The sequence below is a fragment of the Calidris pugnax genome, unplaced genomic scaffold, assembly GCF_001431845.1.
Source record: "Calidris pugnax isolate Ruff unplaced genomic scaffold, ASM143184v1 scaffold8, whole genome shotgun sequence".
Classification (NCBI taxonomy): Eukaryota; Metazoa; Chordata; class Aves; order Charadriiformes; family Scolopacidae; genus Calidris; species Calidris pugnax.
The window spans coordinates 13,024,629-13,051,336 of NW_015090830.1; the positions used below are offsets into that span (position 1 = coordinate 13,024,629).

The window sequence follows — 26,708 nt, forward strand, 5'->3', positions numbered from 1 at the left end:
GGCCCCAGCAGGGTCCTGACCCTGTTGTCCCCTCGCCGCCCGGTGATTTTATAATTGGTCTGAGTCGTTACCATCCAAACCCCGCAGAACCAATTAGCCATCGTCCTCCCTGACCTGGGCTTTAGGGGGGGGGGGGGGGGGGGGGGGGGGGAAACGCAGCTGAAAAGGCTGCTGCAGCTCCACACCAAAACGCTAGTCCTCCTGCAAACCTCGACATAAGCATTGCCTGGTTTTCCAAAGAATTCAACGATGTTACTCATGTGCTTAAAAGTAAGCAGGTGTTGGCAAGCTTTGCTGAACCGGATCCACCAAGCCCAGAGGAGGCTTGTCTTTTCTCCCCCAGCCAGATACACTCACTCTGATGTAATGTTAATCAAGCGGGAAAGCTGACTGGTTTTTAGGAACTGGTGCAAACTTGTGTGCTTCGTATGCTTTTTAAGTGACAAGTTAAATTTGCAAAGGATACCTAGACCTCTTTGAAGCACCCATTTGCACATGGTGGTGGGATTTAATGGACAGCTTCATCAACAGCAGGACTGTCAAAGGAATGACCAAACTGGGTTTTGTCTTAATGACTTCAGAGAAGGTTGACACCTTTGCATTCATCGAGGCCCCTTCTCTCTCTAGATAGGAGCTTGGTGATGTCCAAATCACTCTGACCCACAGGCCAGCATCCGATGAGAGGAAGGATGTTTCAGGGGTTATGGGCCAAACTTGAGACTTGGGAGACTTGGTTTGGTTTCCTGTCACCTCCGTAAAGCCATCCGGCCTCTGGGTGCAAGTTCCTCATCTGCAAAATGAATTGCACTTCCCCGTCTCAGAGGGACACTGTGGCGGGAATGCACTGGTGGTGGCCACGCGTCAGGTCATCGTGCTGGAAGCAGCCCCCAAGGGAAGCTGATGTATGGTTTGACAATGAGACACGTGCAGTCCCCTGGCAGAGGGTTCAACAAGGGATAACCCGACTTCAGTGTGTTAGTGATGGTTTAGCAGCGTTGTTGATGGTTGGACTTGATGATCTGAAAGGTCCCTAGACAATCCTAGGATTCTTTGAAGTTCAGCTCCCACCCTAAGAAAACCCTAAGCTGCTTTTGTTTCCCTTCCTGTCCTCTCCCTCCCCCGAGCTTTCACGCTCAGCAGCTCCAGCCAGTCCATACCAGGCCAAAGTCCTTTGCGAGGAGACTGGGCTCATGTTGGGGTTAGCAAATGGATGCTGAGGCTCTTGTCTTTATGCTGCTGAGCATAAATCAAAGGAACAGAGTAGTGCAGCTCTGTGAATGCATTGGTTTGTGTGAAAAGGGGAAGGACATGGTCGCAGAAGAGACTACTTATTGACATAAGAGTGTAGATTTATGCAGCTGCAACTGTGAGTGCAACGTAACACTTGCTCTCTTCACACAATAAAGTAGGGAGGTACTAAACAATTTCCAAAAGGTGGCTGAGCTCTTGGAGCAGAAGGTGGCCTGCTCTCCAAGCCTCAGCACCAGGGGACTGCTGCTTCTCCTCAGGCTGAGTTGTGATTCTCAGAAATTATTCCAGAGCCTTTAGCTGAATGCTCTTTAGAGATTTGCATATCCTTCCTTAAAAAGGATGACTTTGCCCCTGTTTGACACTTCAGTAATTTTTTAGTCTTTTCTTCTAAAGAGGAACTATCAAACTGGGGCAAACAAGGAAGAAGATGACATTCTGTGACAAAAAGCCAGTGACAGGTCCTGTTGTTGGTCTCATCCCTTTTGTTGCCTTTTTGGATGACTGGGAATAGGGAATCCGTCCCTCAAGACCTCTCTGCTGCTTGGTCCTGCAACGTCACCTCACCCCCGTGCTGACCAGCTTAACGTTTCAGCAGATGCTGCCTGAAGTGCTTTACAGAAAACGAGCTCCTTAGCTCACAGGAGTGTTTTCAGAGTTTCCCCTGGGACACTGAGCGGTGTCACCGTTCAGCTCCCAGGCTGGCCCCGGCTTCCGTTTCCTAGATGACCTCTTGCTTCACCAGCACTGATCATTATCCTGTGCCCCTCCTGGGAGGTGCTGCACCAGCACGAAATGCAATGTTTGTTCCAAAAAACATACAATCTAATCACCAGAAAGGTACTGCTAATGAATGCAAAGGAAGAGACAAGGAAACAACAAGACAACAGAAGATTTCTTGCAAGACTAGACTCTTAAGTTGACCTGGGATTGTTGTAATGATTAAAAAATTGACTGTAAGTTGTTTATAACCTGCAAAAACATAGAAACATAAGACCTCTGACTTGAGGCACTTGTTCTGCTCCAGATGCAGCTCGTGCAGTTTTAATAAACACAAGTCATGCAGCAACCCATGGCTCAAACTCCAAGCCAAAAGGGGGTGTTTTAAAGAAAATTTTCAGCCTTTGTGGTCATGTTTAAGTCACAAGACCCTTCCCACCATTAGATGAGGATAAGGTGCTTCGCGAAAAATATTTTCTATTCAAAGAGATTGCTATTGCTGAAACAGAGAAAAGGAGGAAAGAGAAGTAAAGAGTTGGAGGAAACAAAGGGAGAAGGCTAAGTAGAGCAGTGGAAACCTGTATTAGTAGGCACGGGGCTGTCATATGCTATTAGACAGCAAAAGCTCCCTTTAACCAGCAGCAGAAGCTTTATTGCAGCTTTCTCCAAGTAAATGAGATTTTAACAACTGTATCCAACTGGAAGATTGGATATGAAAGATGCCTTGCTATGGGCCACGTTTTGAATCATCCTATCTATTGTAAGATTATAAGGCGTTGAGTTTTCCTGGAAGATCACTGCAGGGAGACTCCTGGGTGGCCAAAGCAGGGTCAGCGAGGGACTGGACACGGTCCTTGGCTGGCCAGGATCCCCAGAACAAGCCGTGCCCCAAAGCCCAGCTGAGGGAGCCAAATGAGCTGCAGGTGAGGCCACTGCACAGCTAAGAGCAGAGAGGCAATGCTGAGACCCATAAGAACTAGAGGCAATGCTGCTACCTGCTTTGCAGATGCTCTTTCATCTAACAGTTGCAGGTGGTTTGGAGGGTGGTGGTTTGTGTTTTTTGGTTTGGTCTCCGAGAAACAAAAAGCTGTTGGCTTAATTGTGTCAGCTCTCTGGGTGGCTGCCTTAGTTCCATGAGACCATCTCTCTGTCAGTGGGAGCCATAAAAAGCTGCTAAATTTAAGCCAAATATTTTCTGGGACTAGCCAGGAGTGTTGTGTATCCCAGGGGGAAGTTGGGAACTTCTTCTTTTTCGGGAGTATAAATCGTTCACCTTACTTGTTTGCTTAATGCTACACATTAAAACTATGTCAGTTGCTTGGGTCTTGGTCTGAGGTCATATCTGCGGAAGAGACTACAGAAGTATCTCTATGCCAATTTTTTTTCTTCTTAACAATTGTTTTAAAGTCATAGATTTCAAATAACAGAGTTATAAAAGGTTATATAGCAGGCCAAAAGTTCACGGCAAATTGCTAGATTGTGTTATTTATTTATCACCTGGCTATATTACAAGTCCCTGTGTGTACAGCATCAAGTTCATATTCTTAGCGTGTCTACAAAGTGCCTCTGCAGTCATAGATGTTGGGTAATTTTTACTGCACAGCTATCCAAGGTGCTATACAGAAGAAAAGCTTTCCTCCTCTCTGCCCAGCACTGTGACTAGGCAGGTGTGAGGCTCTCCAGGTATATTGGTTCTCATGTCTTCTCTCTCCTTCTCTGCTACAGTTGTCACTACAAATCACCCTGCCGTGTGAAAGCGAACAACACTATGAATACTCCGGGCGGTGCTGCACAAAGTGTGAGCCAGGTATGTGAGTGCTGGGCTGTACTGAGAAGCTCAGGAGGTGGATTGAGTCCTGGCTGTGTGACAGAACTCAGAGGGTTGTCATTAATGGAGCAGGGTCAAGTTGGAGGCCTGTAACCAGTGGTGTCCCCCAGGGGTCAATACTCGGCCCAGTCCTGTTCAACTTATTCATCAATGAGCTGGACGAGGGGACAGAGTGTATCCTCAGCAAGTTCGCTGATGATACCAGACTGGGAGGGCTGGCCGACACTCCAGAGGGCTGTGCTGCCATCCAGCATGACCTGGACAGTCTGGAGAGCTGGGCAGAGAAGAACCTAATGAGGTTCAACAAGGGCAAATGTAGGGTCCTGCACCTGGGGAGGAAGAATCCCAGGCACCAATATAGGCTAGGGGTGGATCTTCTGGGAAGTACTACTGAGGAAAAGGATCTGGGAGTCCTGGTGGATGGCAGAATCTCCATGAGCCAGCAATGTGCCCTTGTCGCCAAGAGGGCCAACGGAATCCTGGGCTGCATAAGCAAAAGTGTGGCCAGCAGGTTGAGGGAGGTCATTCTCCCCCTCTACTCTGCACTGGTGAGGCCACAACTGGAATACTGTGTCCAGTTCTGGGCTCCCCAGTTCAAGAGAGACAGGGAACTACTGGAGAGAGTCCAATATAGGGCAACCAAGATGATTAAGGGATTAGAGCACCTCCCTTGCCAGAAAAGACTCAAAGAGCTGGGGCTATTTAGCCTGGAGAAGAGAAGACTGAGGGGAGACCTCATCTATGTTTACAAGTTCCTAAAAGGTGGGTTGAAGGATGATGGAGATGGACTCTCTTCAGTGGTTTCCAGCAATAGGATGAGGGGCAATGGGCACAAGCTGGAACATAGGAAGTTCCACTCAAAAATGAGGAAGAACTTCTTTACGGTGAGGGTGACAGAGCCCTGGAACAGGCTGCCCAGGGAGGTTGTGGAGTCCCCTTCTCTGGAGATCTTCAAGCTGCCCTTGATGCAGTCTTGTGATGTGCTCTAGGCAATCCTGCTTAGCAGGGGAGTTGGACTAGATGATCTCTAGAGGTCCCTTCCAACTCTGTCGAATCTGTGAAACAGCTCTGTGGGTCAGTAAGGCAGCTTGCTCCTCTGCCTCTGCTAATCCATTGGCACATCCTCTCACAGGTGCATGATTTCAAGCATATTGAGTGTCTTCTAGGGCCGAAAGGGACCTGCTGACCTCAGCAAAAGCCACAGCAGCTCTTTTTTTTGGATAGTACTTCACCGCTGTGGGAGACAGAAAGCAGCTTCATTCTCTTGCTCGTAGATAGGACTGCTCCCAGGCCACAAGCTTCGTGCCACGCTAAATGGGGGCCAGACTGAGGAACTGAAAAGGTGGCAGGAAGAAATGATTGTCTATGACAGTGTTAGCCCAACTTGTTACTTTCCCTAAGCAATTTGGACAGCTGGTATGCTACTTGCAAATGAGCTATTTGCCCTTCTCTCACTCACAGGAAAGTATATGTCTGCTAGATGCACTGGTACTTCCGATAGCGTGTGCCAGCCGTGTGGCCCAAATGAGTACATGGATGTCTGGAATGAAGAAGATAAATGCTTACTACATAAAATATGTGATCAAGGTGAGCTGTTCATGCTGAAGAACCTTTTAGTCCAAATTAGTGAAGCACGGAGACAGAATCTAGGGAAGTGGCTTTGTTCAGGTACACAACCCTGGAGGCTGGGCTTGCAGAAGAGCCTGGGGGAGAGGAAGGTCCCCCAAACAGCAGAGATTCTGTGATGTGCTGAGCACCATGACTGTGCTCTCCATGCTCCTGATAATGGTTTTCTTCACTGGGGCCATTCACTCCTGTGAATTGATCTTAGAGGTTGTCCTTTGCCCAGCATACTGTGCATTCCCTTCCCCTAACACATTGGTCTCACCCTTGCAAAAGCTATGTTTATTCTCTACAGCAGCTACAAGGAAAAGTTTTTTGTAGGAGGGCAATCAGTGAGGAGCCCTGTGCTGACCACGGGTCTCCCATGCTTCTTGAAAGATAACATTTCTTCTAATGTGAATGGTTTTACATCTGGCACTTAAGCAAAGCAAATAGGTAGAACAGGAGATTCATAAACTTAAGGTTTTTTTCAGAGAGATTTTTTACTCCAATCTGTTTTCTTCTTTAGGGAAAGCTTTGAGAGAAGTGAACCCGGGGAACAGCACGTTCCAGCGGCAGTGTGCTTGTACGGTGGGCTACCACTGGAATGAAGACTGTGACTGCTGTCAGCGAAATACCATATGTGCTGCAGGGTTTGGAGCTGAGCATCCTGGTAAGACACAGAAAAAAAGGGGATGTACAAAGTGAACTGTCCAGCTCAGGCTGCACGGACGAGGCTGGCATCATGTGGGCTGTGATGTTAGAGAGGATACTTTAGACTGGCTTCTTCTGGCTATCAGCAGAAGATGCATATCTGACTTATCGTTACTATTGCATATAACCCTCTTGGACTATTTGAATTTTGAAGGCTTCTGCCTCTGTAGTTTAAATAATATGTTGAATGAAGCCATTTTTGCAAGATATCACATAGACATGGCAGTAGCTGAAAGGTGTTCTGTGCATTTCTAATGTTTGCTGAGGTGTCTGACTGTGAGTCGCTAGGTCACACGTTGCTCCAGTATTCAGAGAAGCAGTCCATGGGGGATTGTTCCTCAGGTCGGATTTGAAATCGGTTTTTGTCCAATTTTTGCCATTTTATAATGCCATAAGCAAGTTAAAAGTAGCGCAAGTAATCTGGTTTAGATGACTTGTAATGCAAAGATTTATTACAGACATTTGATTTAGTCTGAAGTCTGATCAAAAACAAAATGCAAGCATTTTGTGGGTGGAAAAGAGACACAGTCAGATTCAGAGTTGTAATGAACACTGTGGACAGCTGTGCCAAGCATGAGGAACCTCAAATAAGCAGCACATTAATAGAGTCATGGAGGATTAAATGCTGCCTGGGCCAGGAGCACAGTGGTGTTGTTTCTTCTCCAGTCTAGCAAATCCTGGTACAGCGTTGTGTTTACTGTGGCTTCATAGAAGTGACAATACCTGTCAGCATCACTGTCTGTGTCATGGCATCGACACGAGGAAGTTAATGGAAGGGGAAGGATATAATAGCTGTGTGTTATTTTGCAATAACGGCAAATGGCTCCTGGTCATTTCTCATTTTGATCATGTAGAGAAGTGCTCAGGTGAGACAAGCATACTTTTTTCTGCTTACATGTGACTGTCATTAGTGCTCTAATGTAGGCTAAGATCCTTCCTTCTTCAGGGAAGCTTTCAGGGGAGTTGGGGAGTGCGGAGCGGGAGGATGGGGAGGACAATCACCTTCCCCTCACCTGAAAGGAACCCATGGAAACTCAGCCATGAAGTTTTTCTTCCTTTGCTACTCACAGTGCAACAAGACAAGGACACCACGTGCACACCATGTCCCAGAGGCTACTTCTCAGAGGTCGCTTCATCTACTGACAAGTGTAAACCCTGGACCAAGTAAGTCCCTGTATCTTTTAGAAGGACCGTGACAGCCTGAAGGCAGAGAGAAGCTTGGGTGAAAGCATTTTTCAGTGGAGTGTTTCAGGCTGTCTGCAGAGCCCTCAGAGCATCTCTGTTGGCTGTGCAGGGATCAAGTCATTCTCACACTGAAGCTTGAATTCTCCTTGGGGGGGGAGCAAAAGAGAGCAGTAACAACAAAACTGGTGAGCTAACACAGCTGAAAATAAAGAAGGTATCTGAGCTTCTTCAGGGTGGAGAAATGCAGGTTATAACAGAAAGTGCTACTCTGTATAACTGTAGGAGCCACAATAAGCTCCCTCTTTGAGAACCTAGCCCCTTTCTTTTTCTTTTTCAGCTGTACAGCTCTAGGAACGGCAGAAATTACACCTGGGACTGACAAGTCAGATGCAGTTTGCGCAGAACGGAAGGTGCCTGAGCCATCAGAAGATGGTATGTGTCCCCATACACATTAGCTGTTAGAAAGTACAGGGAGGAGGAGGAGGGATGTGTTTACTAAGGGTCTTGGCTGGCTTAAAACTCCATTCACATGGAGTCATGGGTGACTCTAGAGGGAGCAGCTGTAGACCAAGAAATGCTCTTGGAAAATCCCAACTTCAAAGATTACTTTAAGCCTGTCAGCTCTAAGTTCAGTGTGCAGTACTGAGCAGAGCCTTTACACTTCCCACTGAAACTGCATGGCAACTAGCACTGTTGTTATACTCACAATCTCCATCACTTTTACAGCTCTTTCATTTTTTCAGCCTGCTGATTTCCATACACACATAATCTGTACAAGCTACCAGCTTCTCTCCATGCTTCTTGTGTAGCAGTGCATACATTCTCAGCTGAATGTAGCTCTCCCTTCTTGCCCACTGCCCATTTCTTTCTCCAGTGTGGGCAAGGTACCAGGGAGGCTGATTGCCTGGCATGCCGTGATCCTTCATAATTTGAGATAAAGGGTAAATCTTGCCAGCTGAATTCTATAGTGTCCATGAGATGTATGCCCTCCGTCCCCTGAGGGAGAGCAAGCACACAGCCCATGAGCTGCTAGCACATTGCAAGGGGACTTTCAGAGGAGCATGGCTGGATCACACCTCCCTGAGACACCAAGATTCTGGTTTTTATGAAGATGGCTCAGTACCAGGTACCTTCAGTAAGGCTGCTTGTCACAGAACTGCACAAGTGCTGGAGTTGTCGTCCTTAGTATAGAAACTGAAAATCAAACAGGAAGGAATAAAACCCCTCTCCTGTGGAAAAGCAGGTAAAGGGAGCAAGGATGGTCATACTGCTGAGTACAGGCAGATGTTGATGGCACTATCTTTTTCACATCCTGCAGGAACAAACAGGATCTTATACGTGTTGATTGTCATCTTGTTTTTTGTGGCACTAATTGGCGTTGTCATCATCATCGTATACTACAAGAATAAGGGAAAAAAGCTGACAGGTATGTGATAGCGAATGATATTCATGAATGCAAATATTCGTAAGTGCATGGCTGTCTATGCACTCTGTTTTTATGGGTAACCCCCAGGTTAACAGACTCGGGAGTTATTTTGGAAGTTTGTGCTATGCCAATACCTGTCCGTATGGATATGCTTTAACGAGCACAAATCCAGGCTTCAAATTCCTTTTCTCTAGGCAGGGAGCGTATAACAACACGCGTAATGCATATCGCTGGGCATCCTCCTGCAGCCCTGACCGTGGGTGACCGCCTTCGGGGCAGACACAACTGCTGTGTGGATGGAAGAAGGTTGGTGCTGGGGGCTTTGACAGCAGCACAGCCGCTCTGCGCCACCTGGCACAGCACATCCCACAGCCAAGGGGAAGCAGGCAAAGATGTAGGGGGCTTTCACCACCCCCTGTCTGAAACTTGCATCTGGATGGGCTAAAACAACGGATTTCAAGACAAAAGCCTGATGTGTTTTTGAAAACACCATGGAGGCAGTGTTTTTAGCTGAAGGCCAAAGTTCTCATGAGGTACAGAAGAAATACCAGGAGGAACAGAATATAAAAGTAGAAAAACTCTAGCAAAGGGATACTGGATAACAGTGAGGCATTTAATATATTATAAATATAGTGGAAATACCTCCAATAGTTACTCAACTCTGTGTTAAGTCTTGGATCTCCTTAGTTAAGTTCATGCTCCTGTTTTTCTGTTCATTTTTTGTTTTCTCCCCCTACACGTGGAAAGCTTTTCCTAGCGTAGTTTTCTGTGATCTCCTTTCCCAAACCCTAGCAGTTTATGGTATTTTTTGGGAGCAGTGCAAGGGAAGACAGCAACCACCTCTTGTAAAGTGTATTTGAGCCTGTGTTTTAGAAACAGGCTGCCTCTGCCGCACTAAACACGGGTTGTGCTAAATCTGGAATTCCTGGGATGGGCTGGAGGAAATGGTGACTCTCCTTGCAAACCAAATACGATGCAAAGCAGGTTTGAGGGGGGGGATGCTCTTTATTTGACACTTCTATTGCCCTCCTGCTCTGCAGTGATAGTCCTTCATTGCCTTTGCATGGCAAATCCTGCTACCGGAGCCCCTGAGACTTGCAGGCTCGGGAGAAGCCTCTGCCTGCTTGGGCACTGATGGTAAATGTGTGCAGACTTAACATCAGAGGAGCAGAGTCATTGCTGGGAATGGCAGTGGCTACATAGCTGATCTATCTTCAGACATACCAAACCAGCACAACCTTCAAACATATACTAGACCCGAGTCCTACTAAATCTCCTGAAAGTATAAATAGAAAGCAAGAAGAATTGCTAATTCCATTGAAGTGGCAGTCTTTACTATAAAGCATTGTGGCACTTAAAGCTTTTCCTTGGGAGATACTCTGATAAGTGAATTTCCCCACTCAGTACACCCTGATGAAGTGGAATACACTGTATTTGAGTGTGCCATCCTGAGGTTTCAGTGGCTCACCCTCTTCTCTCCAGGCTCCTCACTCCTGTCTGAGAATGGTCTTCGGGCCATCCATGTGACCTCTCTTGAAATAGACTGTACGGCTGCAAGTGGGTCGGTATGGGGCCAGTCATAGCTTGGTGTGACATATGACCAGGAAAGAAACTCCATTTGATGTGGAACACAGTTTAACCGTCATCTATTTTAGGAGCTTGGAAACATTTATTCCATAGAAATACATCCCTCTTCCAGTTACAATGAATCCTCAGCTAGACTGACGCTGGGGACGCTTGAAGAGTCAGTAAAAACAGTCTTGCTGGTTTTCATTTAATATGATATTGCGGATTGTAAATGGCTGTGGGTGTTTAGGTCTGTGGCTAACTTCAGTGCCTGCTATACATTACAGCTACTCTTTTTTTTTTTTTTTCCCCACCAGCAGATCTACAGAATTGGGCTAACGAAGTGTGCAGCCAAATAAAAGGAACAAAGGTAAAGTCAAAGACACTAACGTTTTCTCTCCGGTTTATGTTTTCCTCATGACATTCCTGACACCACCCTAACGTGAAGCAGACTTCACGTTAATGTTTGGCCAGAAAGCGAGTTTTAAGTTCCTCAAAAAATGCTCACAGCTTTGGCTTTTTCGCTCTGGTTTTCTGTAAATGTGAGGCATATGAAATCACTGCTCTCAAATAGTTTCTGAACCTGCTCTCTGGTTTCGGCCAGTTTTAACAGTGCTAAAAGTCTCTGTGATGATATTAAACATTTATGAGGAGAAAGTTAAACATGAGCCCACCAGTTGCTGAACGCCTGAGACTCTGCTTGGGAGAGAGCCTTTCTAATTCCTAAGAGCCGGAAAAACTTCAGTTGAGTTTGCATGTTTTCACATACCAGAGCCCTCACAGGGGCGAAACCTGGATTTGGGGCAATGCCAGGAATGCCAGACACGCAAGGCATTAAGCCCAGAGCCATCAGATGAAGGAACTGCCTGTGACACTCCTTAATGCTAATGCTCACAGGAGTCCCTCTTGTCCATTCAGCTGCGAGAAAAGTAAGGCCTTTCAGGAAGTTTTGCTCCGCAACAGCCCCAGATCCCATGCTTGAAGCACTCAGACTGGGGACACAGGTTCAACTCCATGTGCACTGCCTGCTTCACACCGTGGATGTGGACCGAGGTGTCCCAGGTGCATGCTCTTCCCATCACCCCATCTAGGCGCTCTGTCCAGCTTAGCTGTCAAAAGACTCAAATTCCATTGCTCACAAAAACCCCCACCCAAACTCACCTTTTTGAGCAGAGGGTTCCTCTTTTTGTCTTGTTAAGTGTTCATGCAGCCTCCTGCGTTGGCAGCGGCTCAGATCCTCTGGGACAGAGGAGTGAATCAACAGCAATTAGTGGCTGGCAGCATTTTCACTCTCTCCTCCATCCGGGAAGATCTGAACAGACACTAGAAATGAAAGGTGGTGGTTCCCAGACACCCATCATTACAGCACAACTTGCATGAACTGAAGGGAACCCTTGAAGTATTTCCCAGCCCTCTTTTTGTGGAGCAGCAGCCAAAAACGTAGCTTTATTTGACAAGTACTGGCAACGTGACATCATGGGCCTTTGCGTTTGTTCTTCTAACGTTTTCCAGGTTAAAGCAACCTTGCCCATGTGACTTCTTTTTTTCAAGCTTGTCTCGGGCCCTCTGAATCAAATGAGTTCCTTTCTTTGATCATTACTCATAATAAGGATTCTGGTAAGGTCTTCACAGATCAACAGCCCTTCAGACACATAAGTGATTGGGGGGGGTTTCCAAACCTTATAAGAGTTAGGTAGGTCTTACTGATGGTCCATAAAGACCAGCAGAATCCAGCGACTCTTCTGTATTTATTCACTGTCAAGTGCCTTCTTAAGAACTAGGAATAGTCAGCCCAAAATTAAATGTTATTGGCCACCAGATATTTTTTTTCTAAAAGCCTGCTGAGCCCAGCATCACGGGTCACAGTTTCATAGCAGAACAGAATTACACTTCAAGACTCAAATATAGTGGTGCTGCTCAACCTCAGCAGCTCCGCACCAAGGAGAACTGAGATCTGCCTGTTCCTTCTTTATCTAGAAAATAACCTTCTGGTGATCTATTTATTAAACATCGTTCTCTTTTGGATTTCTTTCAGGAGCCCCGCAGAGATGCATGTGTTACCATGAACATCACAAATGCTCCTGTCCCTCAGACCTCTGAAGGCATGTGTCTCCTGGGCCCTGCTGGCTCTCCTGCTTCTGGAAATTCATGCTGCACCAGCAGCCAGGCTCCTTGCAGGAACGGGAGCCCTGGCATGGTGCCGTGTGAGGTGGGAGGGAGCCTCCAAGAGTTTTCTATGGAAACTGAGACTGGTGATGACCATTTCCCACCAGTTCCCACAGAAGATGAATACACGGATAAGGATCTCAATACCACTGATTATTTATCTTTACTGAGTCGGACTGCCAGTAAAACCGTGTCATCATTTTCAGAACCAATGGAAGCAGGGGAGAACGACAGCTTAAATCAGTACTTCTCAGGGGTTGGGAGCACAGAGGACATATCAATCTCTCAAGGCTCTCACCCTTCCTCCAACATGGATGGGGCACACACTACCACGGACAAACTTCTCCAGAAATCTTGCCAACATGCCCACAGTTGCCTGAAGGAAAAAGGCAACAAAGACACAGATTGTTTTGCAGCAAACTATGACTCAGAGAAGATCTGTGTGAGGTGTGGCATTTCATACAGGGAATCTCCCAGAAAGTGGAGCAAACCCTGTTGTGCTGTGGCTGACACTGCCTCCACCTCCCCAGAAACTGCATCCTATGCACAGTGCACCTGTGGCTTAAATTGTCTCTCTGCTGGTCAGAGCTCTCTAGCAAGTGATCGTGGTACGGAAGATGCATCTTCAGATAATACCAACATGAAGTACCAGAGCACAAACAGAAGCACTTCAGGGACAAGCAGCAGCACTTCAGACCTCCCTCCAGCATCTGGTAAGCCCATTAGGCTTGACACAGTCATATAGGATTTTTCTCTGTGCTAGCTCAGTATTATTCAGAGGGTCTGATTTAGGAGAAGGAGAGAAGAATAAACTGATGCCTTTTTCATTTAATTGCCCCGAAGCTAATCTGAAAAAAAACCCAACCTGAAATAGTAAGGCCATTTGGTTTGTAGTGAGTTCTGCAAATAGTATGAGAAGAGTGAGGCATCATGATCTAACTAGCAATGCAGAACCCATCTTCTGGCTGTCACTGCAAAAGCCAGGCAATTCTGTTACTGCTCTGAAGTAGTTTGGTGATAGCAGCTGTATGTTTTGGAGAGCACTTAGGAGGAGGAGAGTAAAGGGACCTAGAGACTGAGTCGAGAAAGGATGCATAATGCTCAGACAGACAATTTTCCATTCAACAATCTGCATGCCCATTTTTGCCATTAGGTTTAAATCCAGTTAGAATTTCATGGCAGTAAGCGAAACTCCAGCTGGAGCTGTAACCCCGTGGCCACAACTGGGTCTAAAAGATTATATTCAGTTTCCTGCTTTTTGCTCTTTCTCTTTGTTTTAATTTGCTGGAATATAAGCATTCATCTAAAAATAGTTTCATACAGATGTTGTTTCTCCATATGCAAGTGTTCTGTCCCCTTAACAACTCTGAAACACTGTTGCCAATTTACTAGTTGACTACCAATTTACTAATTGAGTAAATACATCAAAATTGTCAAATGAAAGCAGGGAAAAAAATAATCATTGAAGCAAAACTAGCAGAAGGGAAGTTATGAGCCTTTTCTGGATAAAACCTTCCTCTCTGAGACTTTTTTTTTTTCAGTATAAAAGTCTGCAATCTGTCTGTCATGTGTTATTAGTCATTTTAGATTACAATCTCTTAAAGTCAGATGCTCTATTTTTATTTACATCAACGCGCTGCCAACTATAATGAGACCTTAGCTTTGACTGGGACATAAGTATGTGATACACACAGCAGTCGTAAGCAGTTGCCCTTCTTTAAAACCATGTCGTGGCTTAAGAGTTTCTTATGGAGACGTTCTTGTCGGTCTGCCAAAGCCCAAAAGCATCGCTTTTGAAGGCCCTTCCCCTCCCAAGATGCATCCTGTGTGGGAATCTGAAAGCGTGTAGCCTTCATCTTTCTAAGAGCAGATACTCTTTTTGGCTGCTTCAGTTTCCTGACACAGTTTCACTGCCTCGTCTGTACAAAATTCAGCAGTAGTAAAGAGAACATAGATTATCTTGTTGTTGTTGTTGTTGGAAGGTGACTCTGAGGTACAACTGAAAGTCAAGTCGTATTTGGCACTGGAGAAGTACTGCTTTTCTTTCTAAATTTGACATGTAAGAGGAAGAGAAAATATTAGGAAGCACTAGGGCAAACAGGAGAGCCTGGATTTTAGCGATGTGCTTGAAAGTGCTGTCTTCGATCTGCAGCACAGTTTTTTATACGAGATTTTAATTGCGTCTGCGCCTTTGGGTATGTACATGCTATAGTGCCATCTGGTGAAACCTGAGCACAGATACAGCGTTCCTAATTGGGCATTTTTTAGGCAGGACTGCCAGCAGGTACTGGTAGTGCTGTGGGCAGTATGACAGTGTGTATTATTTAGTTTGTGGGTAACATGGCTTCCTGCACAGGAGTCTTTTCTGTCCACAGAATGGCCATGCCCTGCTGGCCAACACCTGGTTGCAGGAGTGGGACAGGGCTTAGCCATAGCTTCCACACTGAAGTACCCTGGCCATGCCAGGGCTGCACATGGAGCTGCAACAGCATCAGTCATTTTGCTGGGCCTTGTGACACACCCAGATAGAATAAATGTGCAAGTGAAATAACTTTTTGTAAGCTTCTCAAAGCAACTGAAGCCACCAGGCTTTGCGCATAGTCATGCTTAGACAGAACAGTACAAAAGTCAGGCAAGACAGAAAAATTGAAGAAAAAGGCCATGGGTAATTCCATGAAGTTTTAGTTTTGGTTCCCTAATATTCAAAGTGACAACAGAAAGTGCAGACTCTGTCCCTCCTGTGAAACAACCCTAGAGGACCAAAATAAACCTCTGGAGAGGTGCCATTTACGGGAGTCGCCACCAGAGATGGAGGTAAGCCTTCAAGTGCTCTTTCAAACCCCCCAAGCCTGGAAGCAGTCAGAAGATGAAGCATTGGTTCATAAGCACCTCAAGTCATGTGTAGTGCTACACCATAAAGCATGAGTGTGGGAAGACTTCAGTGACTCACGGTCAGGAATGGTTTTGCAGAGCCTTTCACTTCCATATCCCAAACCAGCCCGCTTCAGCAGCAGCAAACAGTTCGTACCACCTAAAGGCCATTAGATGGCTCAGGGAAAATTAATCACCTGCATTGTTCCAGTTCTTAGTGAATAATTACTGCAAAAATTAATCTGTCATTATAATTAGTATCTTCTAAGTAGTCTGAAGAGATCAAAAGGCTGAAACATTGCAGAAAGCAATGCCTTCACCTATCCTCTGAAGGTGTCTCATACATTCTAGGTTAGAAGCGCATCTCTTGGTGCAGTCCAGGAAGCTCTTGTGTCTATTTTCTGCACTTTTGGGCCTCAAATACCCGTTTTTTCAGCACTGTGTCTTCACAAGGCAGTGAGGATTTGTCAGCCACATTCAATATGTGTTAATCTACTTTTTTTTCTTTCTTTTCCCTCCCCACTGTCAAATATATTTCTGAATTCTTGATCTCGTACTGAGCACTGGTAAACTCTTCTGCAGCACCTTTTGTGAGTGACAGGCAATCTGTATAAAGGCAAACAGTTATTTTTGTGCTGCTATTATGCCTATCAGTTGTGTTGATGGCAAACAGCTGAACCAAATCGAACACAGGGGAAGCAACTGGCAGGGAAATAACTCCTGCAGAGAAAACTTTTATTGACGTCTCACGTTAATCGACAACACTTGGAAAGAAGGCAGAGAGTGCACACCAGTGCAGTGGTTTAGCTAAAGTAAACAGGATTGCTTGAGGAGGGCTGTTAGAGAGATGCTCAAGTGCTACCCAGACTCAGTTATGAGCAGGCGGAGGTCCTAACTCAGCACAGCTGGAGCCCAGTGTCCATTGCTGATGAGCAAACATCACCCGTGGCCCCTAGAAAAACAGCATTTCTCTGGGCTGGGCTGTGCTTAGCTGCAATGAAAATGGGAACATCTCAAGTGTTGAGGAACGTAATGAGGAAAGACATAAAATATCTGAAAGGTGTCAGGTCAGTTCACAAATAATGAATAAGTGAAGCACAGCAGGAAGAACATTTCTTAGGAGGAATTTTCATAGGCTAGGAAGATTATTTTTTCCCCCTCTTTTTACATGGTTGCTTTGGTTTGTTTAGTTTTCAAACTTTAACAAGTCTGTTAGTTTGTTAATTCCCAGAGTCCGGTCCTGCTGTCACTTGAGTCAGTGACCTAGTCCTTGAATAGCAGAAAGATTGAATTTATACTGGAAAAGCTCTAACCACAGGCAGACTGATTCAAACTGTAACTCCATTAGGTTGCTATAATATAGACTCTGTCTCTTCATTGGAGTCAGTGTACATCCAGGTAAATCCATGAGGGCACTAGGTGAGTACTGGAGTGTACCTGCGTGGAGGATCAGGACAATATAAGATAATCGTATAAGCTCTGTGTCATTTGGACACTGTGTGACTGTGTGGTCTGATGTTAAACCTTTCAGTATTTATTCAATAAGCCTGCTACCTAGCCCAGGTAGGGTTGGGTTGATTGTTCACCAAAGTGGAAAAAAAATCCACAATGTGATGCCTAGGACTCTTAAAAAAAACAACCCAGAAACCTCATAATTAGACATGATAACCATCTCCTCACAAACTGTGGGCAGAAGCAGTTTGGATGCAGCTTGTGCACCAGGCAGCGAGGGGAGGGTGAGATGGTGGCACAGTCTCTTGCTTCTTGTGATGGAGAGAGAAAATGTTTCCCAGCCTCCCAGATAGGCTCCCTGTGGATGACACACTTCGTCCTGAGGAGGCAAAAACGGAAATAATGAAAAGGTCCAGTGGAAGGCGTTGATTATAAGAGCATCCTCCTGTCACGGGGGGAAAAAAATAATGGAACAAGACTAAAGCCACCACAGTAGATTAAGTTCACCGCACTAAGTGTCCGTCTTGTGAGGGGAAAATATTAATCTTGTATCTTTCTTTTCTTCCCACTCCTTCCCCAGGAAATGTGACTGGAAACAGTAACTCCACCTTTATCTCAAGTGGACAAGTAATGAATTTCAAGGGCGACATAATTGTTGTCTACCTTAGCCAAAACTCCCAGGAGGGGGCCGCGGCGGCGGGGCCAGGTGAGGAGAACGTGGGCAGCCCTGTCCAGGAGGAGAACCCCAGCCGCTGCGAGACCTTCGCCGGCAACACGCAGCACTACAAGGAGAAGTGTGCCGAGCTACAGGGCCCCGGGCCGGGGAGCGGGGGGACACGGCGGACCTCCAGCCAGCTGGCCCAGGAGCTGGGCCCTTCCCGCCATGGCCAGGCCTCGCAGCCCGTGCAGGAGGAGGGGAGGCTGGGACACTGCTCGGAGAAAGTGTTGAACTGAGGCGGGCCAGAGTCCTTGCTGCGGGCCGGGGCTGCCCACATCCCGGGCATCACGACAGATTCGCAGACTGTTGCTGCTCCTGGTGTCTTCTGGGAAGTTTTACAGCTGGAAAGGACCCTTGTGGCACACATGCCGGTGGTGGTGGTGGTGGTCCCACCAAGGAGGTTGCCATTGGGTGTGCTGCCCTGTCGCAGAAGCAGGGGCAGGGCTCTCCTCTCCCTCAAGGGGCAGCAGGCTACCCACCTGCCCCCTGCTCCCCGGCACCTCTTCCCCGGCAAGCGGCAAAAGGAGAGCTGAGGAGAGCCTTTGGGCGTGCGGGGACTTGGCGAGGAGGAGAGCAGCGTTGGTGGCCCTTGAACTTGGTGGCCGGGCGCGCGGGGCGCTCCCAGAGAGAGGATGACATGGCGGAGGGCCGCACTGAAAGGGGCCCGTGAGCTCTGCCTCAGAGTGATCTTTTTGCAACTAAGCTGCACCCATTTTGCTAAGTCTTGGGCCTCCTCCATGGCTCTGATGGTGGAAGGAAGCGGCGGCCATGCCTGCTGCTGAGCCTAGTGTCACTGCTGACCTTCGCCTCCCTGTAGGGATGAGGAAGGTGGTGTCCACCCTTCTGATCTTTCCCCAGGGGAGCAGACGCTCCAGTGTCAAACCAGTGCCAGATCCAAGATCCTGGTCTGTCCCTTATTAACCTGTGGGTAGGAATAGGTGTAACCCTGCCCCAAGTGCACGACAACAGAGAAAACAGAGCTGATATGCCTTACAAGCCTATCAGATTAATCCTGAGCAAAGAACATTTATGGGTTTGGACCCTGATTCACCTCTGCCTTATTGCACCTCGCCGGAGGAATTCAAATCCCTGAAGATGAGTGATGTGCCCGGCATGAATAACATCACTGAAGTTTAAGACGCAGAGCTGCTAGGAGGTGGAGGAAGGGTCTGCGATAACCAGCTGTGGACATTTCCTGAGTGACAGGAGAGGGAGAGATTATACAAAGATGGAGAATTTGGTCAGAGTCAAACACATGTTCCTTCATCTGCCCAAAAAATTTTGTCATTTGCTCCTATATTTTCATTAGCTATCAGAACTGTAGGTAGCATGAAGCCATTTCCAGAGCTCAGCTTGTCTGAGCTGAAATTAGAGTGTAGCTACTGTCACACTGAGAGATAAAAAGCAATGGAACCAAAGGGTTGGATTTAAAGAATAATAGTAGTTGTAGTTAGAAAGGAGTCTCAGCTACTCAGTTGGCTTTGGTTCAAGTCCTGTATCCTGCAGTCCTCTCCAGCAGCCACTGTGGAGAGAGAGGCTCAAGGAACTCCCAAGAGGAAAAGATAACATTTTTAAGAATTTCCTGACAAGGGGTAATTTTCTGACATTCATGTGAGCGCTGCAGGAGGCTATCTTCAGTCTGAGCCTTCAGGAAGGTCAGTGCTGTGTTTCCTGTCAGACAGCAAAGAGATCTCTTATCTAGCATGATCTCATCTGCCCTGGCAGAAAAGATCTCTGGTAAGGCGGGCTCCTCTCCAGGGAGGTTTTTAGAGCGAAGGGGTTCACTGTGTAGCTGCTGTGTTTGCAATAGTACTGCTCTGTGAGTGAAGAGCACCTATAAAGCTGACAAAGTGACAACTGTGTCATGATGAGCTTCTCATCCATAAAACAAAAGTATAGGCTTAGCCACCTTCACCTCTCAGGAGAACAATTCTGCATTATTTATATATCTGGTATATAAAGTTCAGCAGAGACATCCAAGACTCTCTTTTGGGTGGCTAGCAGAAATATGGTGCATGAACAACCAGTCTCCCTTTCACCTCTGCATGGCCTTCACAAAACTAGACTGCCCTAGCCTAGGCTTGGCCAGGCAGGTAGGTTGTCCCATTCAGTGACAGCCCAAGCTACCTCTGATTCTTTGAAGGTGTGTAACTGAGGTTCTCTCTTACTGTGGTATTCTTTTGTCTTTCCTGCTGGATCCTTTAACAACCTTTTTTGAGCCTCTTCTGGCCTAATCTTGTGTCCCCTAGGCACTGGTGCAACAGGGACAAGGAAACAGAGCCACCATCACATTCAGGCAAGGTGGTGCAGATATCTCCCCAGTTCATCTTCATTTTTTTGAGTCATATTTTCCTGGAAAGCATTCAACCAACCCCACCTACAGGGCAGGAGGAACTGAATTCTTGTGTTTGGCTCTGGGTAAACTACCTGTCTGTAGGTCTGTCCCCTCCTCCTCCTCCAGCTTCTTTCTTCCCATGGTTTGTATCTGCCGCCAGAGAGCAGGCTCAAAATCCTGATTTCAGAGAAGACAATGGGAAGTTTACTACATGTCCTCAGCAATGACATGTTTTTCACTCACTGAATCACAGGATCCTACCGAGCAAGGATTGAAATTGGGGTCATCAGCAGGCATGAAGAAATGGGTCATAATGATCTCAGCACTGTGCCCGCTCCCTCAGGGGAAATGCAATGTGCCAATACATCTGATTCTTATTCTTCCTCCAGAGTCTACCCAAAACTGAAGAAGCCATATCACACTCGTCAGCATGCTGCATGTTCCCTGGGTCTCTGCCTGGCTGCTTAGACATGGACCACAAAGGGACTTCTTTATCCTCATGATTTCATTTGTTGTCAGTTTGGAAGTGGGTCTTGTACAAACAGGTGTTAAAAAACAACGGGGCCCTATGCATTGGGCACTAATTTGGAGGCTTCTGGCTGCTATGGTAATACACATAATTAATGATAATAAAAATCTTAAAGATCTACTTGAGTGAAGACTTTATACAAATTAATGAAGAGAATCAAATATATTATGATAGGCCCCTGCTTATTTTGACACACACAAAAAAAATCAAATGTGAGTATAAAAACATCCCTGGTTGGGCTTCTGTAACATTTTTGGTATGTAGAATTGTTTTAAGAGAAAGTGCTTCCCTTCCCCAGTATGTGCCACAATAATGCACAAGCGCATCCGTGCACACGTGTGGAACTGAACAGGAGCTCTCATAGATCTGGTGGGGTAATGCTTTGCAGCTGAGAACTGGGCACTCATTCCAACTCTTTCCTGAAGTCTCCTCCCCTACACTGTGCATTTTTATAAGTCTTTCAGTCTGAGGAGTTACAATATGGCATTATCCCCAATGAATATACCAGGTGCTCTTGAAGCACAGCCTGGAAGGGCAGCAGTAATTCTGCATATAACCATGGGAAAATGAGGAGCAGCCTTTTGGTCAAGGGCACTGGAGTGGCCCTTCTTATCCCCATGGAAAACAGTATGACATTAAAGATCAATATAGACAATAACTGCTGCTAATCTGTGTGCTTGCTATGTGTTCATGCAGAGACTGAAAATCACTCTGCAAAGCTTATACCATCATACCTGGGAGTAGCATCACTAAAATGTCACAATTTTTACTTGCCCATTCAGGTTCCCTTCCTTTTATTTAAGCAACTATGGCCCTGTGTCCATTATAAATCAGAACCCTGCTGAAGGATGTCTACGTGCTAATTGGGTATTTAACAGAGCTATAGCTTTATCAGATACCTCCATTCAGATTAGGCAGTAGTGCCCCCTCACCACCACCCATAAAAGCCATATACAACAATCGGAGAATTCACTTCTGCCAGCACATGATATTGGACACGGTAAAATGGCTGCAAATTCTTCATGTGGAAAAGTTATTTCTCGAGCATGTAATATATACTATTAATAGACACTTAATAATAGTCACTGGAAAATGGAAGTGTATTTGACCAAGCTGTCTGAGATTTCTTGCAAGGAATGCTGAACCACTCCAAACCTTTCCCTGCTCGCTGCAGGGGGGAGTTGCACTAGATGACCTTTAAAGGTCCCTTCCACTTCCAACCTAAGCTATTCGATGATTATAAGCTAGCTTTCCAAATCTCCTTCCAAGTGGCTGTTGCCCTCTTCAAGCTCATCAGGGGTACTTTTGAGCCACAAGGCACACGCTAGGGCAACCTCCCCACAGCCTGCCCAGGACGCTGCTTTGCAGCACCCTTGTTTGGAGATATGGGCATCACAGAGCTCTGCCTGGCAGCACTTGGCCTAAGAGGATTCCCACCCTCTGCCCCCCAGGATGCTCAGTGCCAGTGATTCACGTTCACCTTGGCTGAGCTGCAGTGGTATCTCTGGAAAAATCAAACTCGTCATCTTGTGGCAGGCGCAGTCTCTGCTGAAGCAAAGGGGATAGGATCCCAGGTGCTGATGGGAACGAGTCCCATTTCAGACCAAAAGATTGTTGTGAAATGTGTTTCCTCTCTCTTCCTCTTGCCTGCTGCTCTCTTGATTTCCAGAATGAAGAGTGAATTGTCGCTATACAATAAATGATTTCTCCCAGAGCCCTGCCGTACAAGTTTACTCTGCCTTTGTACGGTGGTGTCAATCACTTTGTTGAGTGGGAAGGTTGAAGCAGAAAACAAAACACAGAGGAACAGCTTCCTAACATCCCAGTTTATTTAACCTGATTACATGGTGAAAGGTACTACTTTACATACAATTACTGAGTCCACAGGAACAAAATGTTGTAAGGGGAAAATCAGAAAGCAGCATTCTTCTCCCCAAATCCAGAGGACAAAGTGCTGCTGCCTAAGTGGTGTTGTTGATCACACATGGTGCCTTTACCTGAGGACATGCTGCAGGAGAAATTCCTCTCTCTTCCTTTTTTCCTGTTCTTGTAGGGTTTTTTATAGTTTCTGATTGCCTTCCCATTTCCACTGTACATGGGATGATTTATTTGCGTTGAATATATGTTATTTTCAGTCTTTGTTATTCCTTCAAACCCATTCCACCCAGCAAGGAAGGCTGCAGCCCTCAATGGGCAATGTGCAGTTTTTGCATGTATTCTCAAGGGCCTCTGTTGTTATCCCATGTTTCCTCCTTAGGGGTTTCTTAGAGGAGCCCTTGACAAACCCCAGCAGATACTTTTCCCATTGCTTTCACTTCAGTAAGTCTGGTTGCCCAGTTTTTCCTTCTGTAAGGCATCAAAGCTTGTTGCGTTCACCAAGTGATAACGTCTTCTCTGCAGCAAGGCTTGCTAGCCCTCAGGTCTTGCCTTCAAGGCCCTCCAGCACTCTTGTCGCATTGTCAAACATTTGTTGGGATTATTTTTTTTTTTAAATGTGGGCATACATGAGCACAAACACAGGGAAAAATGCATTATTACAATTCTCTCTAGCTTTTGAACGAGGCAATGACAGCATAACATTAAGGAACCCTGTTGCGGTAGATGGGTATGCCAGAGTGTCTAATCAGATGTGTTTTAACACTACTTTTTTTTCTTCTTCTTCTTTTGGCTAGCTGGCTTATGGTTTCTTTGCTTTGGCTGAGGATTACCACAGCCCTTCTGGCTCATTCCTTAGCCTGCCTGACCACTTGATCAATCCCTGGGCATTGCACTAGCTTTTACTTGCCTTGAAGCTGACAGGTCTGTTGCATCACATTTCTCTCGGCAGTCTCAGATTTCTATACATTATACATAGGGGCTCATACACAAAATTGGCCTGATTTCAACTTCCCTGGAAACTGTCAGGAAGTTTCCCAAGGAAGGGGAGCTCAGGAGTGTTGGGGACCGCCTGTAAAAGCTGGACATATACAAGCCAATGGGACTTGGCAGAATGCATCGAAGGCTGCTGAGAGGGTTGTCCAGCCTCACTGCAAAGCCACACTTTAACATCCTTGACAGGTCATGGAGTTCAGGGGAAGTCCCAGCTGACTGGAAAAGGGCAAATATTACACCCATCTACAAAAAAGGGCAAAAAAGAATACTTGGGGAATTACACATGAGTCAGCCTCACTTGAGCTCCTTGAAATATTATGGAATGGGTCCTCATGGAAGCTGTTTTCCAGGCACGAATGAGAAGGCAACTGGGAGAAACCAACACCTACTTCAGCTAACTCAACCCTCTCTCACTGTCAGCAGTTCATTATCTAATTCGTCATTGCTTCCATAGAGACTTGGGAAGCTGACCTTACTCGTGAAGATCAAGACAAAGAAAGCATGAAGGAAAATCTTCAGGTTTTCCTCTGTCATTTGTAAGTAACTTGCCAACCCCGCTCAGCAGTGGACCTTCCTTTTCCTTGTCATTGTATTTGCTAACTTACATACCATATATTAGTACTTTCTTGCTACTCTTGACATCTCTTGCCACTTTAGGCTCCAGCTGGGCTTTAGGCTTCCTCTCCGCATCTCTGCGTGCCCAGGAGGTATTTCTATATTCTGCTATGGAAGCCTGTTCCCTTTTCCATCTCTCTCATGTTCCTTTTTTGCATCTTAGTTCTCTCAGTGGCTCACCGTTTAACCAGGCTGGTTTCTTGCTGTGCCGGCTTCTTTTCCCACTTAGGTGGATGGACTGCTCTTGTGCTCGGAGAAGGCTATCTCTGAAAGTCTCCCAATATTCCTGAACACCTTTGGCTTCCAAGGCAGACTCTTCTGGGATACCTCCTAACAGCTCCCTGAGCAAGGTGAAATCTGCTCTTATGAAGTTCTGGGGCTTTATTCTGCCACTTGTGTTCTTCATGCTCCCTGGGATGTTAAGCTCTACAATCTTATCACTGCAGCCAAGGCTGCCATTGTCCATCTTCAAGTGGTCTGAAAAGTATTTCATGTTTCTCTTTCCCTATCGGGTCATCCATAGCAGACACTCACCACAAGCATGTCCTTGATGGTGACCCCTCTGATTTTGACTCAAAGGCACTCAGCTGACCTGTCCTCTTGCCCATGCCCTCAAAACGCTCTTTTACATAGAGCATAACCCCTCCTCCTCTTCCACCTTTTCTATCTTTCCTCAAAAGCTTGGAAGCTGTCACTTTTGTTCTAATAGAGCTATTTCCTCAGCTGGTTTCTAAAATCACAGGGTAAAAAAACACCATTTCATTGAGTTCCCCTCTGTTGTGCCTTTATCTGGTTGTAGGTCTGAAAGCTTTATCTTGTGCCTGGGGAGGAGCCTTCAAATTTCCCACCTGTAGGAAGGGAAGGGTAGGAGGCAAAGGCTGGAGCTGGTACGGAGAGGAAAGACTGAAAGAGCCGTGTTCCCTCTTCTCACCACCCTGTGGGGATGAGGGCAAGAAGACAGCAACTTGCTGCTGCTGGAGATGACCTCTGCCCCTCCAGCAGAAGCAAGGTGGGCAGCAGCATCCCAGAGTCTTTGCCATCTGCACTGCTTAGCACCAGGTGTTATCCAGTGACACCTGGGTCCCCTCTCTTCCCCAGGGATAGAAGCCTCAGCCAGCAAGTTATCCAGGCTTTCCATCAGATGAAATCAGCCCTGTCTCTCTCAAAAAAAATCAGTGTACACAAACCAAAGTAAAAATGGCCATAAGCAACACATGAGGACCAACCATTTCAAATGCAGAAGCTGCTGCCCTAATTAGGCTGTTCCTATTGGTCTTCACTGGATTTTAATGGCAGACTATTTAAACAAAGTCTCAATTATTTGAAGCACGAATAAGGATTTAGGTGTTTTTCAGCATGCAGACCTGCTGTCACAGATCTCAATTACTTAGCCTTTATGAAACAGGTTTCATTCTTTCCTTATTCTCTTTGGTTTTGGTCACTTCTAATGTTTATTTCTCCCTGTTTTAGTATTGTAGGCCCTTCCAAAGCACAGGAGTGCTTGCTCGCTGTGGGAAATACAAAACACAGCTTCCCCAAGGACATTTGTTTCATTTCAGTTCCTCCCTGGGTTTTTTGCAAGCTTAGCTAGCCATAAATGAGCTAGACAACAGATGGTAGAGCTAACACAGAAAATTCTTCTTTAACGCGGGTGTCCACTTAAAAATGCAGCTGCCTGTTGGTGCACGGCCAAATTTCCTTCTGAGATCATCCTTTGAATGTATTAGGAGAATGGGATGGACGCAAACGGCTCTAATGATCGTCTCAGCAGGCTGTGCATAAATGTTCCCTGCAACCCCTGTTCCTTTCATCCTCACTCCATGGATCCACCTTGTCTGCTGAATGGACAATGCTTCGTGGCTACCTTAGAAGCCTGTCCAGTTCATCATCTTCACTTACACAAAATGACTGCATGGGATTCGTCCCCTTTGTCTGAAAGGAGGTTCCAAGTATGATAAAGAAAGGTACATAAAAATAAATCCACTTCAAATGCTTAGGTTATTTTCAGCCAGGCCAGCCTGCTATATTTAAGTGTTGAAATGTTAAAAGTCTGTTCTCTTCACAGTCATGTTCTTTGTCAGGTCCCATTTGGGTCTGCCATGCCACATACTTTTATCTGCTCTGTAGTAAATTTTGCAGCTGGTGCTTTGTTGATGAAAAGTACTAGAAATTAGTGAAGTATTTTTATTCTTCTTTAGGAGGAGACTGAACATGAGGAAAAACAGACTCCATGTTTTGCTGAGCAGTTACTTTGAGAGCAACCACTCTTCCATGCCACCGTTTTGCTTCCCTCACAGCACAATTATTTTTTTGCTGGAGATGGCCAAAGGGCAGGATTGCCCTGAAGTAAAGATAGAGTCTATTTCCAAATAAAACACACAAGTGGTTGCTTTACTGGATGGATGGACGCACAAAGCTTTGCCCTGCTTTATTGTGACCAGAACATGCCCGCTGCAGGGACCTCAGTGCTGCTGATATGAATCCCTTGGAGTTCATGCAGATACACCAAACAAACCCAACCACAGCAACAACCTCTTTAGCTCCTGTCTGAACAACAGCAGCTGACTGACTGTGCTTCAAACAGCAAAGACATGCTTGGGTTTGGGTCCTTTTTTTCCCTCTCTAGTTTTCTTTCCCTCTCCTAAGCTTATCATTCCTTTTTTGGTGCAAATACAAAGGTCATGGTTTTCAGTATGGTGGGTGACTCATTCTCATGTTTGAGCAATGTGATCAAAATGGAAACTTGGAAGTCCCAGAGTGGTGTGTATTCCCTGTAGCCAGTGTGCATGAAAAATGCCATGGTTGGTGCTAGCTATCCTGAGCTGTGCCAGTAGCACGTATGATTGCTGGTGGACCTCTGAC

At 46.1% G+C, this 26,708-nt stretch overlaps 1 protein-coding gene across 2 annotated transcripts in view; it reads left to right on the plus strand.

Moving 5' to 3' along the window:
* TNFRSF11A (tumor necrosis factor receptor superfamily member 11a) overlaps positions 1–20,480 on the plus strand; it is a 29,973-nt gene extending 9,493 nt beyond the window's left edge. Inside the window, exons 2-10 of one of the 2 annotated variants that reach the window (XM_014940757.1) lie at positions 3,694–3,775; positions 5,258–5,383; positions 5,928–6,071; positions 7,183–7,276; positions 7,635–7,729; positions 8,616–8,723; positions 10,607–10,659; positions 12,325–13,168; positions 17,359–20,480. In XM_014940757.1, coding sequence (XP_014796243.1) covers positions 3,694–3,775; positions 5,258–5,383; positions 5,928–6,071; positions 7,183–7,276; positions 7,635–7,729; positions 8,616–8,723; positions 10,607–10,659; positions 12,325–13,168; positions 17,359–17,732 — 1,920 coding nt within the window. In that variant the 3' untranslated portion in view covers positions 17,733–20,480. The remainder of the gene's footprint in view (positions 1–3,693; positions 3,776–5,257; positions 5,384–5,927; positions 6,072–7,182; positions 7,277–7,634; positions 7,730–8,615; positions 8,724–10,606; positions 10,660–12,324; positions 13,169–17,358) is intronic. The other variant, XM_014940758.1, reaches the window with a different exon arrangement.
* The last annotated feature ends 6,228 nt before the right edge of the window (positions 20,481–26,708 follow it).